Source organism: Tetrahymena thermophila (assembly GCF_000189635.1).
Source record: "Tetrahymena thermophila SB210 genomic scaffold scf_8254460, whole genome shotgun sequence".
In the NCBI taxonomy this organism is placed as follows: Eukaryota; Ciliophora; class Oligohymenophorea; order Hymenostomatida; family Tetrahymenidae; genus Tetrahymena; species Tetrahymena thermophila.
This window is the reverse complement of record NW_002476237.1, coordinates 40224-58469: the sequence shown is the minus strand read 5'-3', so window position 1 is coordinate 58469 and position 18246 is coordinate 40224. Positions and strand designations below refer to the sequence as shown.

Genomic DNA, 18246 nt, shown 5'->3' with positions numbered 1-18246 from the left:
TCAAACATATTAATCAACCTGAATTTTATTAATATTTTAACTTATATATTTACAATAAATGGATAAACTATAAAAAAATTAGTTTTAAACTAATTATTAAATAAATAATTTTATTTTAAATTAAAATTTAATATATTTTTAGTAAGAAAAAATAGTATTTCCCATCAATTTAATTCAACAAAAGACTCATTTCTGAATTTTCTACTAAAGTGTCTTCTTTCAAATGAAGAAAAAGGGTCTTCTTTTTTGTAAGTAGAAGCGAATTAGAAAATAGCTTTTGAATAGCTAATTTCCTCAACTTATATATCAAAGTTAACTATATTTTCGAGAATAACTTAAACAGGGACTGCAGAGAATAAGACACTAATAAAAATTGTGACCATTTATATTACTTAAATCTCACCAGTTGCTGAATACTCAAAGAGAGCATTAGAAATAGCATACAAAGGAATGAGCATTTCTAAGAAATTAGTCATTTCAAGAGAAAGAGCAGCACTAATTTAATAATCAACTCTTTTCTACCTTATTAATATATACTAAAGAAGAAATCAATATAAAATTAGCAAATTATGAGTTAAATTTATTTACCTTTGTAATCCAATAATAAAGGAATATACTCACTAGTTAGAAAGCTAAACCAATAGGAATAGCTGAAGAAAAGAACACACAAATATACATATTATTCATCAATTCAGCATAGCACATTTCAACTTCGTGTTTAGGGTATTAATAAATCCTATTAACAAAAAAACATTTGTTTTATTAAATTTTTTAGAAAATTGTAAAAATATTTTTTTTATTAAAAAACTAGATTTATCAAGAGTAATTTTCTATTTTGTGCTGTAGAATATGTTAAGCAAATTAAATATATTTTTTTAAAATTATTATTTTTAGATGATATTTTTTATTTGTCAATTTTAAATCAAAAAATTTTAAGTTTTATTTTGTGTTTTTTATTCATTAAATTATATTTACGATTTAATATATTAAAATCTTTTAATAATCAAAAGTAAAAAATATAAAAAAGAATTGTCAATTAATAATAGTAAATCAATTACTTGTTTGCTTCTTCTTAAGTTAATCTACTTTTAGAACCTTTTCTGCTATACCACCATCTCTTGACGAGGTAATAGTAATATTCTTCATCTATGAGAGTTGATATAAAAGAAAGAAATATATCTATCACAAAATAGTAAAAAGTAGTATAAATAAGTCCTCCCTTTTTGTAGACATTTTCTAATTTTTTTAATTATTTTAATAAAAAATTATTATTTACAAATTAAAATATATGATTTACTTGTAACAAAAAAGCTGATGAAAGTAATGACCAAAGCACTATTAATAAACAGAGCTATTGTGAGTTTTTTTGCAAGTTAAACATTGTATATAGTACGTGTATTGTAGCACTCTAGATTCACAAAATAAGCGAAAGAGAGATTTATTATAAAACTGTTTATAAAGATAATTGCTGTTGAAGTGATTAAGTTATTAAATGAAAGTTATTCCATAATTTAAGTATAAATTGACAGGTCATCAGCATTATTATCACCTTCATTACTATTTGCATTTTGATATTAATTTAACAAGTAAATGATGTATGCACAAAATATAGTAATGGCCAAAGTTGAGTAAAAAGTTATTTTTCTTATTCCTGATTTTTCACTATCCTTCATTGTTAGATTATCCCAAATAATATCTAAAGGTTCAGGAGATTCTGTCATTCTTTAATTTATTTAAAAAATATAATAGATTAGTATAAATTCTTATTTTATATGTTAAATATTTACTAAACAACTGTATTAGTTTTTTTAAGAGTTAATTCTTTATATTCTGGAGCAAGTGAAAAAAAATAATCTTTTATTGCTTCCCATAAAGTCTTATCTATACTTTACAACACAAACTGCTTGTCATCCTCTTGCTCGAAAGAAACAAATGCATATCCAGTGAATTAAGTTTTATCATCTTATACACATTTCAAGTAACTTAAACTTTAAAGCAAGACATAGTAAATTTTATCATCCCAGTCATTTTAAATATTTCTAATTTGATAAAAATTATTTTTAGTTATTTATTTGCAGCTTACTTTTTAATAATTTTAATCAAAAGTAAATTAATTTTTTTAACCTGAATTCTTCTGAGTATTCATCTAAATTTTTAAGGGCTTCCTATTTCTATTTTACTAAAAGATGCACTTTTTTGTCTATATCCTTAACGTGCTTCACATTATAGATATATGTAATATCAGAAACAACTAGGGGATCATTATTTTCTTCATCGTGTTCTCTAAAAGAAACAAGCTACTCTTTTAATTCCTATTCACTCATATTTTGTGGAATACCTTTGATCTACATTATTTATATATCCTCATTATTTATTTTTAAATTCTTTGGAAAATAATTACCATAATCGTGTAATCTGCAGGTGTAATTTCTTCAGCATCGACATCATAGTCAATTTATTTTTACTCATTTCTGTAAAACAAGCACAGCACAATGAGTAAAATAGTTGTAAATAAATTCAAAATATTTTGCATAGTCATCGCTTACTCGTCATTTGCTTTATTAATGATAGTAAGAGTTGACACATAATCTGCTTCACAGTATAAAGGTAATCCCTACTTTATCTGTTTTTTTGTAAGACAATAAGTGCCTTTATAATTGGTATATAAATTGTATGCTCCAGAAGTAAACAATATTGTAGCTAAGATATACAAACAATATTTAGTAAAACTAAAAAATAAAGGATAGCCAGAACCTAAGAAAGAGAGAATAGTGTAGTTATCCATCATATTGATTTATTTCTTGTTCTATTTATTTATCATAAGTGAAATGAATTTCATAATAAATAATATAAAAAATTACTATTTAAAAACCGCAACAAGGACAAACTTAATTGTTTTTGAATGGCTGATTGAATTGTTTCTTAGGCTTGCCTACAGATGTAGCATCCTAATAAATTAATAAATATATATTTTAATTATTTCTACTTTTATCTAATAAATTTTTTATTAGAATTCATTTTAAAAAAAGTACTCTATGAATATCAGCTAATTTCCAGTTAGGAGGAATCTAATAAGGGTTGAAACTGCTAAAACCTTCTCCAACAAAGCTGTTGTCTATCTATGATTTTTACTTATTTTGCTATATATTTTTTTACATAGATCCAATGTCTACTATGTTGTTTTGACCGTTGTAAGATTAAGCTTGATAATAGTTCCTAAAAGTCCCATCAATACTAAATGTATTGCTATTACGAGTATCTAGGGCTTGGAATGAGTGCTATTATTAGTACCTATTTGAGTCAGACATTAGTCTTAAAATCAATAATTTAATTATTTAATAAATATTTTTTTATGTGTTTTTTTTTTTTGTATTTTTAATATTAAGCCACAATATTAATCAAATATTAATTTTTTATATCTATAGACATGAATTTAATTAGCACAGATTACAATTTATGTCAAGTAATCATATTTTAATTAAAAAAATATAAATTTTTTCATATTTTTAAAAATTTCAATCTTACTATATCTATCGAGATTCATTTGCTAATTTATTAATTAATTAGAATTAAAGGAAAGATCTACACTTAAGTAAATATAATTACAAAAAATAATACAAGAGTTTTTTTATTTTTAAGGATTAAGATTTTGTTTTTTTAAATATAAATAGATAGTTAATTTATTTTTTTAAAGACTTTATTAATAGATATTTTTCATGCTTTTTTTCTTTTTTAATTTAAGAAAAAAATTTAATTTTCTTACTCGACCAACAAAATTTAAAGCACAGAGATAATTAATTACAGCTTAAATATGTTTCATTCTTTAAATTCGTAAAAAATATTACAATTATCACGATATTTAGAATGCGTTTTTCAATTTTCCCCACTTTGTATTTGGAGATTTGAGTTTTTTTACAGATCTTCATTAGCAACAAAATTTTATTCTATTTTATTTTTTTTGGAAGAATCAGGTCTTCTTATTTTAATTTAATTTGGGTAAATTGATTGGTTCTAAGAATTTCCTTGCTAAAGGAAATTATTTGCTTTAATTCCGTTTAAATTTTGATGCTAAGGAGTGTTATTTTGCACAAATCCAAATTATTGTTAAGCTTTTAAATAAAATGGAAGATTTAATTTGATAAATTATAAATAATACTAGTGATTTTACTTTTTTTGGCATTTGTTGTTGTCGCTGCAGAAAATGTATTTGAAAATTGATCAGATTCATATGGATTAAAATCACTTAAGTGTATCATGTCTGTCTTCTTTTTATTATTTTATAAAGATATTCCTTAATTTAATGGAATTTATGAAAGATTATTTGAAGAAGGGTTTTCAGCTTATTCGATCTTAGATTGAGATAGAGGTTAATTATTTGTAACACTATTTAGTGGATTTTAATTTTTAAAAACATAATTTTTTGCATTATTTTATTTTTATCCATATTTATTTATCGCATTTTAGCAAGAAGATGAAGAAGGATTACTCGCTTAAGATTATGGATTTATCTTTACATCTTATATTTGATGAGACTGCGAATTAATTATATTTTTATTTCTCTCTTAAAGGCCAGTATTTACGCTTACCACTGAAGGTCCAAAGCTGCTTGAGTTATTCATTTCAGCCTTTTTAAAGCTATTTCTCCCTTATCCAACTCCACTTGTATTTTCATTATTTTAAGGTTAATCTTCAATCGTATTTGCTTTATTACTGGATTGTGATTTTGCTTGCTAATATAGTTATGAAAATACATTAATATTGAATAAAAAATTATTTTATATTTACTTTATTTGAATATTGTTGTTAAGGAGGAGCTGAGGGAATTTTTCCTTTAAATACTTGGAGATTTGGAGGAGGAATCCATGCAATTTTATATTTTTTAAATTTAGCTCTCATGTCTATTTCAGGAGATGTTTGTTGCATTTATTATAGATGCTAAGCCCTGATTTCCTCTGGCAATCCTTCTAAAATCCAATCGTGAACGAGGGCTTCAGCAGGCGACATTCTTTCGTGATTTTTCCAAGTAAAGCACTTTGAAACAAAATCAATAAAATTTTCATCAGGACAGCGGAGATAGTAATTTATGTGCTTAGTAGCTGGAGTTCTTATTTTACCTCTAGAATTTTTGACAACTTTAGGTGTTTTATTATTTTCAAAAAACACATTTCTCCTAGGACAATTCTTATTTTTAAAAAATGTTTATTTAATTAAATAACTTATATATTTACTTGACTTTTATCAAATAAAAATTTACTTCAACAAATTCTTCTTCTGGTATTCCTAGTATCTCCATAAACATTTAAAATTATTCAGCTTCGTTCTCCCCAGGAAATAAAGGATAACCTTTTGAAGTATTAATTTTTTAATTTAAAAAATGGTTTGATTTTTAAATGGTTTAATTACCAATATACAGCTCAGCCATAATACACCCAAAGCTCCACATGTCTATAGCCTTTCCATAGGGTAAGCCTAAAATAATTTCGGGAGCTCTATAAAACCTGCTTTGAATATAAGTATAAACTCTCTAGTTCTCAAAGCAGCTTGATCCAAAATCAACAATCTTAATACCTGATTTATTTTCCTGCTTAAGTAAAATATTTTCTGGTTTCAAATCACAATGAATAATATTCGCTTTTGTTAAAAAAAGCAATCCCTATAAAATTTAAATAGCAAACCTCCTGATCAGTTCTAAAGAAACCCCATTAAATTTATTATTCTTCAAAAATTCATAAAGATTGATACTAAGTAGCTCGAAAACAATACACTTTATTTAAAAATAAAAAATTTAGATTTATTCAAAGTAGAAGTTAAAATTAATCTATATATGTCACTAAATAAATCTCTAAATAAATAATTTTAATAAAATAAATGATTGATTGATTACCACATGGCTCCTAAATATCACAAAGTCTTTAATTTTAACAATATTCGTTTAATTTTAAGGGTCGTTGTCTTTTATATATTTTAATATATTTAGTTCTACAATTGCTTAATTATAAAAATTCTTTTTATTTCTTATAATTTTCAAAGCTGAGTATTCTTTTCTTTTATGATCAAACACTTTTATAACCTGTCCAAAAGATCCCTTACCCAAAGCCTCAATCAGCTCATATCTGTAAGCAATGTGATCATTTAATGTATAAAGATAGTCTCCTCTTTTTATTATTAAATAATATTTTTAAAGACTCATTATTAAATCATACTCTTATCAAATATTTTTAGTATTTTTAATCTAACAAAATAAACTAAATTTTACGAAATTAATTAATTAAATATTTTTTATTATCGATTTGATGAAGTAAATAAAATGTTGATATTTTAAATTTTATAATTCAATTTTAATAGTAATTGAGCTCATTTATTTATTTGGAAGTTAATAAAATAAATTTACAATAAATTAGAAATTCAAATACAAATTTATTGTAAAAAAGTAAAAACTTGAATTTTATTTTATTTTACTTTTCATCATCATATCCGAAATTGTATGAATTAGCTTATTAGATTTCTGATCTAGCTGGTTTTTTGGCCTTGTGACCTACATAATAAATATTCATGTATTATAATATTTCTTTTTTTTCATAATCTGTGAGGAATTCATGTCCATACTTGTTTAAGACATCATCAGGACCTACAGGGAGTTTAAGATCTTCCCAAGTTAAATGCTTTTCTTCTAATTTAGAGCTACCTGAAGACTAAATTGTAGGTTATTGCAAGTTTTAATTATCTATTGTATAATATGTGCTTCCTAGTTGCTCATCTTACAAAGTATTATGTTTATAGTAAGCATTATCTCCTCCTTGGTCATAGCTTTGAGATGCTGGAGGCTATAATGTTTACAATAATGAAGACTTATCTTGAATATAATTTCCATTTTAATTTTAAGTAGAGTCACGACGATTTATGTAATTAGAGGTTTTATCTACTGAAAGTGCTTTATCTTTGCTCATTTATTTTATATTACTTCTAACTCTTGATTGAGATGAGTTTTATTATTGAGCTTGTATTTTATTTAAACCTAAGTATCTATTTTTATTTGAGTAATTTCTTTAAGTGCTCTTACTTGATACATTTGATTTTATGAAAGCTGCACCTTGTGGAGAAAGGAAGTCTATATTATAATATAATTTTTTATTAAAATTTTATTGTTTGTTTAATTTAATTAAATTAAAGTATTATTTAATTCACTTAAAATATCAAAAAATACTTATCTTTGTAATGAAATTTTAAATTAATTTGGAATAGTAATAGCTATAAAATGTTTAAATCATAAACTACCTTTTAATCCTCCCATTTAATTTTAAGATTGATCGTTTTCTGTACCTATCATAAGATGCATTCTAGAGTTAGGCTTATTTGTAGAAGTTAGATTATATCTATTAGAAATTTACTCTATTTTATTTGATTAAGGGATAATTATTTCTTTTGTCCCTGTTTTGTGAGTTTCCTATTTAAATTAATAAGAGAAATTCGTTAAAATTAATCAAAAAAATAAATAATCTTATATCAAATTTACAGCAGATAGAAATTAATTGATAGTTTTTTAATTTAAATATTTTTATATATATTTTATTATTTTAATAAATAATGATTATTGAAGTAAATAGTTTATTCGTTAGAGTAATATTTTCTTAGTTTGTTTTTCTTTTACACTATCTTAACATATTAAGAATCAAATTTATTTAGTACTATAAAAATTACCAATAAAATTATTTAGTTTTTAGTTATATCTTTCTATCTTATTAGCAAAAAAAAATTGCTGCTTTTTATTTGTAAATCAAAAATTTAATTTTTACCGTTTGAGGATAGCGAGGGATAGAACCTCCAGAGTGGTCTATCGTTAGAGAATAATCATTTTGTGTATTAATTGTTTCAGTGTTTATTTTATATTTAGATCTTCTTATTGGATTGCTTCCATTATTATTATTGTTGATATGTTACGAGTTATTTACTTAAGCATTCTAACTGGTAGAAACAGAACTCAAATTCATAAAATTATTTGTTTAACCTCCTTAATTGAACTAATTAAAACTGCTATTAACTTTATTTGTAGAATTTGGTGCACCATATTAATGAAATTATATGCTTCTAGGTGCGTTGCTGTTAGTTGCAGTAGAAGCTCCACTGTTTTAATAATTTAGGATGTTGTTAAGATTTTATACATTTGCACTTAATTAATTTATATTATTCGAAATCATTGTATTTTATCCAACACTATTATTTACTATCACATTTCCTCCAATAGGCTATCTTTTTCTATTCATTTAAGACACTAAATTAGTTATGTTGTATTAATTATGAAACGATATATTGTTTGCATTTATATTGATTGTCCCACCTTGACTTTTAGTGGAGTCAAGGATATGGTTTATGATTAAACTGTTGCTATTATTCACATTGCTTGCTGTATTTGTATTTATTCCGCCAGATGGATTCACATTAGGCTAGGTTAGAGTCTTTTCACCAGATATGTGAATCGAAGAATTACCTTAGTAGTGCTTTGTACTTTAAGCAAAACTTTAATTATTACTTAAATTACATGTGTTATTATGAGAGCTTGTGTTTAATGTTAACTTTGGCTGCTTAATGCTTTATTTACTATCACGCTAATATTCTATCCTTTTTCTTAAACTATTATCCAATGGAGATATTTTTCTAGAACCTAAATCCAACGATATGTTCTTCTATTTATATTTCTTTAAACAAAAAAAATCAAAAATTATTACATATAAATCAATGCATTAATTTGCTATTTCAGATTAAAATGTATTTTAACGATTATTGATAAAAATTTCCTCTTTAATAAGAAAAGGCAACCGCTAATAAGATCAACTATTATAAAGTATTAATAGTAATTAATCTGCAACTTAAAATATTTTATGTAAGCTTTGATTTTATGAAACAAACTAAGATTTACCTTTGGAGACAGTGCATTATTCAGTTGAGAGTTATTGAGGTTTTATTGCACCTTTATGTTAGAATTTTTAGATGCAGATGATGATGAGTTAGGATTATAAAATTGCATATTTAAGTTAAATTGCTAATTTTTAATGCTATTTTAAGTAATTTATATCTATTTGAAGAAAGTTGAGGAACAGATGTTGGTTGTTTTTGCTAATTTCTTATAGACTTAGACACCTCAGATTCCTATTAACTATTGATTAATTTATGAATAAATTATTTCTTTTGATATTGTTTTTAATATTTTTTCTTAACTTTACAACTATTAAGCAATAAGCTTATTGGTTGAATAATAAATTAATTTGTTAGTTTCCTTATTAACACTAATACTTGCCTAAATTAATTTACTAAATTAACTAAATTGAAATTTACAAATATAAATTCTAAACATTTAGTAAATTAAATAACTCAAATACCTTATACTTAATTAATTATTTTTTATCATTCAAATTATTGTATAAAGTAAAGAAAGATAGATAGTCATGAAACAAACACCACCACTATTTTTTTTTTTGATAATTTCATCTTTATTTATAATAATAATAATATTGCTTCTTTTGATTCTTTCTTTTTCAATTTATTAATTAATTAAATAACTAAATAAATTAATTAATACTTCCATAAAGGAAATAAATCAATTTCTCAAATTAAATACCGTTAAAAATCATTAAGATCCCAAACCATCATATCGATCGCTCTCACCTTTTATCAGAAATTTTTATTTATATCTTAATTTTCAAATATTAACTTACTCGAAACGTAACAATAGTTACAAAAAATTTAATGCTAGCAGTTTTGCACCAATATAATTTCACTTCGTTTTTATAATAAAATACAACAAAAAATATTTTAATTATCACTCATTCGTTATGCCCATTCTCAAAAATAAAATAGATATTTATTTTACCATTTTAAATTATTTTTTTAAAAATTAATTACAAATATAAAATTTTGTCATGACAAATAATTACTTAATATTACTTAATTATTGAAAGAAGATATACCAATAAATATTTTAAATTTTCTACCAAGCTTATCTATAAGGCTTTCTGAGAATTTAAATAAATTGTCTTTATTCTAATTGTAAAGCAATATTTACTTTTCTTCTGCAAAATAAAATATTTAAATTGTATCACCTTAACTCCATTTAAAAGTGAAGTCTATAGGAATTGTATTAGCAATCAGTATTTTCTCATCTGATTTGCTAATCAATTTCTCATCGGAATATGCATATCCAATTTATCCATCTTATTTAATAAATATTCTTTTAAATTTGTTATGCTCAATAGATTCTAATCCTATAACATTAAATGTAGAAGTGTTATTCAGTTTTTAAAAATGTGCTCTGACAAATCTATTTTCAGTTTCTAAATCTAAATCTATAAAATCTTCTAAAAAGAAACTCCAGCACATATCCTATGAATCATCAATATTTTCTACTACTAAATATTATCTTGTTCTTGTAATATTTAGATGATTGTATTCTTAACCGATATCTTCATCTGCTAAGCTTAACGGGTCTATATCATGTACTTCCTAATCTAGGAATAAATTATATTTTTTGCATTCAATAAAGAGGATTAACTGAATAAAAATAAATATTATTTAAATTATTTATTTCATCTTATTTATTCTATAAATTATATCTTATAATAAGTTTAATATATTATTTAGTTGTATTTCTTTTAATTTACAGATTGAAAAAGCTTAATTAGCACTATTAAAATTTAACACGTGAATCATTTTAAATTTTAATTAGGATATTAATTGTTTTAGTAAAATATTTACTGAAATATTTAATACAATTTATTATTAATATCTTAATTTATTTCTTTAAAAAATACTCAAAAATCAATTTAAATTATTTTGAAATTTCTTTTAATTGAAACATATTAAATAAGTAGTTAACTTTAAACTATTTTTAAAAATAAATCATTTGAAACAAAGAAATAAATTTTTGTCCTACCTATTTTCAAGATACTAGATTTCTTTTAGTTAGATAAAAATTTTTGCTAAACTATCACACATTAACAAATAATTGAATGATTAAAATAGTAAAATCTTTATTAAAATGCATAAAATATCGTAAAATTCCTTTTTGACTTTTCTACAAAAAGAGAAAAATAAATATTAAAAATCTTGGAAATAATTAAAAAAATTACCAATAAAAATATCTTCATTTCTGACTTCTTGTGTTCAAACATATGTAATCATCTAATAATGCAATTTGAAAATATATAATTTATATATAGTTTATGTAAATTTAATTTAGGATTATTATTTTAAAGTGAGGAATTATTGGTTTAATTTGAAAGTTTTTTTAAATTTTTGATGAAAAACTATTTATTTTTTTCTTGATATTTAAATATTTAGCTAGTATAAAATTTGTCAAAATGAATTTTGATGAGTAAATATAGCAAAATTAATGGGTTTTACAGTGTAAGACATAAACAGTAATTAAATTAATTAAAAAAGTAGAAGTATTTGTTTTATATAATTTTAAGAAGCATGTCTTAAATTTTCATTTTGAGCGAAGATTTTATATACAAAAATAAAGGGCTAATATTTTATAAGTTTTATGAAATTAATGATTCTTTTATTTATTAATTTCTTTAATTTAGATATCTAAAAATTTTAATTTAAAGATTGATAGAGCTTAATGAATTCTAAAAGTTACGCATATTTAGATAGATATTCTAAGGTTTAACCTCATTCTAATTTTTTATTATACCATACAAATTACTCCATAACTCCTATTGAGTTAAGGAGGAAACGTATCTTGGCATTCTACTTGAAAAAAATGAAAAAATTTGTGTATAGTGTTGAATCTGATGCAAAAATTTTAGATTTATGTATAGGAATTATTAACTATTTAATGATATCGTATAATCCAGAAACTCAAAAAGTTGAGTCCTAGCTTCTTTAATATTTAGAGGATTTAACTTTCATCATTTACCTTTATACTCAAGAAGACGAAATATTCACTTAGTTTTTTAATCATTTAACTAAAATTTCAAGACGTAAGCAAAAATATGCTAATGTATTTATGCAAATTTAAAGAATAGTTGGCCTCATGCTTATGACTAATAAGATAAAATAAATTCCAGATTTTTTAATTAGTCAATATAGTTCTAACTCAGATCACATGAATAATATTAAATTTTCCCTCTTGCTCAACACATTCAATACTCTCCCTAGTAATTACCTTAACTTTCTAATCATATTACTTTTACTTATTGAATATTTTAAAATATTTTTGTTTGTTAAAAATAGATTAATTTTAGCTGAAATAATACAAAGAAAAAATATTAAAAGAAAAAAATGTTACAACAGACATTATTCTAGATTTAGCACAATAAACTTAGAATGAAGAAGTATATTTTATTTTAAATTGTTGACAATATATATAACTTTATCCATTTAATAAGACTATTGAAGAAGTATTAAGTATTTTAAAGAACTATAAAAATGATTTTCATGGAGCTGATAGCTTCTTAATTAAGAAGAAATATTTCTAGTTAGCATATGAAAATGGTGATCAACTAGAAAAAGAAGAGATACTTGATTTACTTAACGCTGATTTATTTGATTTGGAATATGTTCAGCAAATTATTAGCTACGTAGAGTTCTTCATAGATGATTCAAAATCTTTTGTAAAGGAAATAATTTTGAAAATTTTTGAGTTTAGCTATGGAAATAATTATTTATGGGGAAAACTCTTGAGATTAGTTAATAGTGTAGATGAAGAAAAATCAATTGAGTATGGTTAAGAAGAAGAATATGATGAAAATTTGTAACAAAGTATTGAATAATAAGGTAGTTAAGATTAAATGGAACTAGAAATTTAAGAAAACCAGAGTCAAAGTGGCAGTGAAAAAGAGGAAAAAAGAAGTAATAAATAGAATAAAAAAAAGAAAGAGAAAAATAGACTTTAATTTTCTGAAAACGAAATAGAAATGCTATCAAAAGTGCAATATTCAGGAAAGTATATGAAAAAAGATCTAAATATCCTTAAAAAAATAGTCTCTCAAAATTTTTCACCGAAAATTAGTAGTGAAAATCTTTTACATTAATTTTTAAATCACAAATACTAAATTTTAGAATTTCTACTATAAATAAAAGAAGACAATCCTATCTTAAAGGATTATAAAAAGGAATTTGATGATTTATAAATATAAAATAATAGCATGGTGTTAAAATGAAAATAAATTTTAATTTAATATTTATTTATTCATTTTTATATTCATATTCCAAATTATATATAGCCTGTATATTTATTATAAAAACTTCTTTCTTTCTTACTCCAATCTTTTAAATTACAGGCACACTTTTAATTAATTTCAAACTATTTAAATAAATTTTAATTACAATAAAAAATTCCTTGATTGAAATGGAAAAAAATTAGAATGACCTTTAGGCAATTTATAACTTAGTATCTAAAAGATACCTGTAGCTCAAGAGAGAAAGTAAAAGCATAAAGTAAGAATATCAGAGTCCTTTAAATAACTCTGATGAAGATTCAATAAACACCAGGAGTTGCTTAAAGCATAAAATTGATTCAAAGAACAAATCATACTTCAGTAGTAAGAAACAATTAGTCTCACAGTAAGAATTCAAAAACTACTAAGATGAATATAAAAAAGCTTTTATTGGAAGAGAAAAGGCATTTTACATCAAATATAAAAATGATTTAAATGCAATTAAATTTTTAAAACACTGCCTATTTAGCCAAATAAACTAGTTAGATTTCAGCTAGTGTGTGTAGGGAAATAACTTATGCCTACAAAAAAAGGATTTAAGAACTAGAATGAAAGAAGTTTATTCATATATAAATCAAAAACAAATTATGGTGTTTCTTATTTTAGGACTAGTTATGTTTGGATACAATTTATGGAACTAGTATCAAGAAATCATAATAGAAAAGAAGACTTTGGATGAGTTTAGGTTAAGGTATGAAAACGAAAGTGAAGCTTTGTATTAGATTTTAAAACAAAAACATGCTCTCTATGAAAAAATAAAAAGGCACAAAGATTTTGGGATAATTTAATCATTGCTAAATAGATAAATCAAGCTAAAATTTTCTTTTATTTTTGGAGTACTTTCTTTACTGCTGAGTCTATTCAAAGCACTATTTTACCACTTTTCTCATAATAAAATAAGACCTATGCCCTTATTTTAAGGATTAAATATAGAATTGCAAAAGTAGTACTTAAACCAAGCTAAAATCTCTCAGTAAAATTAAGATAAACCTAAAATAGTTGATCCTCAATAGATTTCATAGATATTTTAATAGTAAAAAATGGTAAAAGAGCAAAAGTTCATGGACATTTTCAACTAGTAAAAAGAATATATTTTAAAAAGATAGCATGAAGAGTTGATAAAAAAAGAAATACTAGAATAGAAAAAAAATCAACTACTTCAATAGCTAAATTATTTAAATAAATAAAAGCAGGTCAGTTAAGAAAAAAAAAGGTAAAATCAAAGAAACACTCTCAGTATGTGTAGCTTTTAAAATAGTGAAACTGATAATAATGAAAACCATGAATAACTAAGTTTTGTTAGTCAACATTATAATTATGATCAATTTCATCAAAGTGAAGATGAAGATTATGATCTTCCATAATTTGGATAAAAAAAATCTATTAATCAACTTAATAAATTTCCAAAGAGAAGTAAATTAACTATCTAGCCTAAATAATAATTCAATAACTCTATGCACATCAGATCTAAATCTATTGGAAGCGTTTTTTAAATAATCAATACTAAAAATGAATCTGAGTCATATAAATATTGTGAAAGATTATTTTGATCATTCTATTTTATAAAAGGATATTGATTGTTTCCTTAATTTTATTTTATTTTATTTTAAAAATGTATCATTTTTTCCAATTTAAATTCTCTTACTAAATTAAATGTTTATAGGCTATTTATTTACTGGATTGTGTTTGTAGATTTATAAAATTTAATGGTTTTTTATTTTAATTTTAATTACCTCTGAAAAAAATAAAATATCTTCAATTAGTCAATAAATTGGCTATGATTTATTTAATTCTAATCCTAAATCCTATTTCAGTAGTTTTTTAAGCTTAAGAAATCTTAATAATTAAATTGTTAGACATCTATTATAAATATTATTTTTATATTTTTATTAAAATAAATCTGAAGAAATACAAAATAAACAAATATTATTTAGTTAGTTAGTTAGTTAGTAAATGAACAATTCAACAAAAGTAAAGTAATATATAGAAAAGGAATTAAAACAAGGAGTTGAAACTGGCTAATCATGGCATAATGATGTAAGTTTATTTAATTATAGAATATTCAATAACTTATTTTAGTCTCTATTACATTAAGTTTTCTAAATAATTATTTATTTTTTTTAAAGTATAAAGATAGTGCTTATATTTTTATAGGAGGATTAAACTATGATTTAAATGAAGGAGATATATCAACAGTTTTTTCTCAGTAATTTCATTTTAATAAAAGTTTTATCATAAATTAATTTTCCAACTAAATTTTACTATTTTCATAAACAAACTTAATTCTTTTTAAAATTAGAATATTATGATATTAAATAGATGGGGTCAGATAGTAGACCTACGCCTTGTTAGAGATAAGAAGACAGGTAGGAGTAAGGGTTACTGCTTTCTAGCATATGAAGATTAAAGAAGCACAATTTTAGCTGTAGAAAATTTTAATTAAATAAATCTTTGTGGTAGAATTATTGGAGTAAATCATGTATCCAAATATAAACCTCCTAGAGAATATTTAGAGCTAAAAGAAGAAGGAACAGACTTTTTAGAGGATAATTTGTATAAACCTTCAGGTCCTGATGGCAGAGGATGGGGGGAATTCAGAGATTTCACTGAAGAAGAATTACTAATGATTGAAGAAGAAAAAAGATTAACTTAAATAGCTTAAGAGAGAACTGAAAAAGCTTATGAAAATATCTAAACAATGAAGGATAAAAAATACTTCTTAGATGAAGATGAAAGAGTATTTATTTAATTTTTTGAATAAATTTTTATTAAAATATTATTTAAATTAAATATAGTGGGAGTAGTTCTTTATGGAGGAAAATGAAGATAATAAATTAGAAAAGAAGCTAGAGGATGTTAAAAAGGAGTAAGAACAATTACTCAAAGGTATTATAAAAGTTACTAAAGATAAAAAAGATAAAAAAGATAAAAAAGATAAAAAGAAAAAGAAGGACAAAAAAAATGACAGTGAAAAATCAGATAAAAAATCCAAAAAAAGCAATAAGATTAAAAAAGATAAAAAAAGAAAAGAAAAATCAAAAGAAGATGACTGATATAGTATATAATTTATTAACTTTGGATTCTGTTTTGAAGTTATTTATTATAAAATTTGTTTTTCATTTTATTTTTGTATTTAGATGTAAAATATTATTTATAAAAAATAATTTACTATGCATGTTTTTAAAGAAGGTTTTAACTAATTATTTTAATGCTAATGAAAAAATTTGTATTTTTAATCATTATTTAAAAAAAAAATATCTTAAATTTCTCTAAAAAATAAATATATTTTATTTTAATAATATTAAATTTCATTTTTTTCCCCTACATATTTAATATTTATTACTAATAAAATTTTTTCAAAAAAGGTATTTTATTTTTTCTTTAGCATTATAAATTATAAGGTTGAAAAATCAAAAACATTTATAATTGCTAAAATAGTAAGTTTTTTGTCTATATTTTAAAAAAAAGGTAATCTTAAATTTTGTTTCATCAATGACTGACTCAATAATTTTTTACACAACAAACAACTCCTATATATTTATAAAATCTTAAAAACAGTATAAAATTTGTATCGTAAAATAGTTATTTCAGAAATACCATCTATCTATCTCCACTTATTAGGCTTAATTAGGTTGTTTTAAGATAGTAATTTAACTTATTGTACTTAATTAAGTATTCATTTTTAATTTTTTATTCTACTTTCTTAAAATAAATTTTAAGTAATTTAATAATTTTTTATCAATTATATTTTCTTATGGTTTTCATATTTTGCTTATCATGAAACAAAAAAAGGGTCTATCTTTTTATAAATAATATAATACTTTTTAAACTAGTATAATTATCATTTAAAGGTATATTTTTTATCAAAATTTTTATGAAATCTTACAGATCTTTTGTTTGGTTAAATAATTTAATAAAAATAAAAAAAATCTATAATGCCAAAAATAATTTTAAAATATTTAGTTGTAGGAATAAACAATTTTTAATTTTGTAAACCTTTCTAAAATCATTATAAGTAAGTTTCCTGACCAAATTTTATAGCTTTTATATGCCCCACTCCCCTCTCTTATAAGTTAGTTAGTTTTAATAAAATATTGATGATACTATTAGTTTAAACACTTAAATTTGGTATAATTCATTTTTTATAGCTAATTTTTATTAGAAATTATTTGGATGAGATCTTAGATTTTTTCGAGTTTTAGAGTATAATAAATTTGATTAATTCTTGAATTGATAACAGAAGAAATTATTCTGAATTATTATTTAGAACATATTAGTAAAATAGATAATGAATCAAGATATAAATTTAGATATTTACACTAACAGGTAATTGGTTGAAGGTTGCTTAGAAAAATTATATGATATAATTAAGAAAGCGATGTAAGCATTTATTGATGGATAAATGCAAAAAACTACAAATTAGTAGGCACTAAACGATTTGAAAAAGGTATTCTAAATATATGATTTATAATTTAATAAATTTTTAATAATTAAGAGTTATAATAAAGATCTTTTGGGAATGCTGTCCTTTTTTATATAGAATTATGAAGATATAATAGGTAAATGATTATAGCTACTTTTTATTTTTTAAGATTATAAAATAAAACTTTAGTTTTTTTCAATTTGGGTGATAAAAGATTAATTAGAAGTAGACTTTTTGAGCTAAAATAGGCTAGAAATGATTATGCACACAATAGAGAGTATAATAACATTAGAGATGTTACAAGGTTTTTTTCATATCTAATTTATCGATAAGTTTATTGAAATATGTAATTTATAAATTTATTTCTCATAAAATTAGGATTTACGACACATGCTTATATTTATTTGACGATTTAGGAATGGATCCTAGCTATGATACATATTAATTAATATCCTTTATTAGAAATTAATTGATAATAAAAGAAGCTAAATTGATTTACAATCAATAGTAGAATAATAATTAGCAAAATTAATTCTAAAATAATTTGCAAAATTTTATTCCTCCATAAAATCATATAAACGATAATAATAATTATGATTAATATGA

General features: G+C 22.5%; 7 protein-coding genes across 7 annotated transcripts; 2 read left to right on the top strand and 5 right to left on the bottom strand. All coding sequences in view use genetic code 6, as the record gives it.

Annotated features, from left to right (window-relative positions):
- Positions 1-164: 164 nt before the first annotated feature.
- Positions 165-3308, bottom strand: TTHERM_00353410 (transmembrane protein, putative; the record flags this gene model as incomplete). Its single annotated transcript, XM_001023098.3, has 9 exons — positions 165-536; positions 589-736; positions 1059-1236; positions 1298-1722; positions 1788-2039; positions 2125-2345; positions 2402-2806; positions 2862-2948; positions 3033-3308. 9 exons carry the CDS (start codon positions 3306-3308, stop codon positions 165-167), a joined length of 2364 nt encoding a protein of 787 aa, XP_001023098.3.
- Positions 3309-3873: 565 nt separating this feature from the next.
- TTHERM_00353420 (Serine/Threonine kinase domain protein) lies at positions 3874-9022 on the bottom strand (the record flags this gene model as incomplete). Its single annotated transcript, XM_001023099.2, has 10 exons — positions 3874-4109; positions 4169-4730; positions 4786-5181; positions 5255-5343; positions 5404-5764; positions 5885-6155; positions 6460-7108; positions 7276-7444; positions 7794-8693; positions 8915-9022. The coding sequence occupies 10 exons, from the start codon at positions 9020-9022 to the stop codon at positions 3874-3876; spliced, it is 3741 nt and encodes a 1246-aa protein (XP_001023099.2).
- An 890-nt stretch (positions 9023-9912) lies between these two features.
- TTHERM_00353430 (hypothetical protein) lies at positions 9913-10701 on the bottom strand (the record flags this gene model as incomplete). Its single annotated transcript, XM_001023100.2, has 1 exon — positions 9913-10701. One exon carries the CDS (start codon positions 10699-10701, stop codon positions 9913-9915), a length of 789 nt encoding a protein of 262 aa, XP_001023100.2.
- Positions 10702-12099: 1398 nt separating this feature from the next.
- Positions 12100-12483, bottom strand: TTHERM_000353429 (transmembrane protein, putative; the record flags this gene model as incomplete). The annotated part of the gene is made up of 1 exon (XM_012799519.1): positions 12100-12483. The coding sequence occupies one exon, from the start codon at positions 12481-12483 to the stop codon at positions 12100-12102; it is 384 nt and encodes a 127-aa protein (XP_012654973.1).
- Positions 12484-13156: 673 nt separating this feature from the next.
- TTHERM_00353440 (transmembrane protein, putative) lies at positions 13157-14767 on the top strand (the record flags this gene model as incomplete). The annotated part of the gene is made up of 1 exon (XM_001023101.2): positions 13157-14767. The coding sequence occupies one exon, from the start codon at positions 13157-13159 to the stop codon at positions 14765-14767; it is 1611 nt and encodes a 536-aa protein (XP_001023101.2).
- Positions 14768-15170: 403 nt separating this feature from the next.
- TTHERM_000353439 (RNA recognition motif protein) lies at positions 15171-16270 on the top strand (the record flags this gene model as incomplete). Its single annotated transcript, XM_012799518.1, has 4 exons — positions 15171-15254; positions 15344-15423; positions 15537-15954; positions 16013-16270. The coding sequence occupies 4 exons, from the start codon at positions 15171-15173 to the stop codon at positions 16268-16270; spliced, it is 840 nt and encodes a 279-aa protein (XP_012654972.1).
- A 685-nt stretch (positions 16271-16955) lies between these two features.
- Positions 16956-17605, bottom strand: TTHERM_000353438 (hypothetical protein; the record flags this gene model as incomplete). The annotated part of the gene is made up of 2 exons (XM_012799517.1): positions 16956-17016; positions 17214-17605. The coding sequence occupies 2 exons, from the start codon at positions 17603-17605 to the stop codon at positions 16956-16958; spliced, it is 453 nt and encodes a 150-aa protein (XP_012654971.1).
- Positions 17606-18246: the final 641 nt, after the last annotated feature.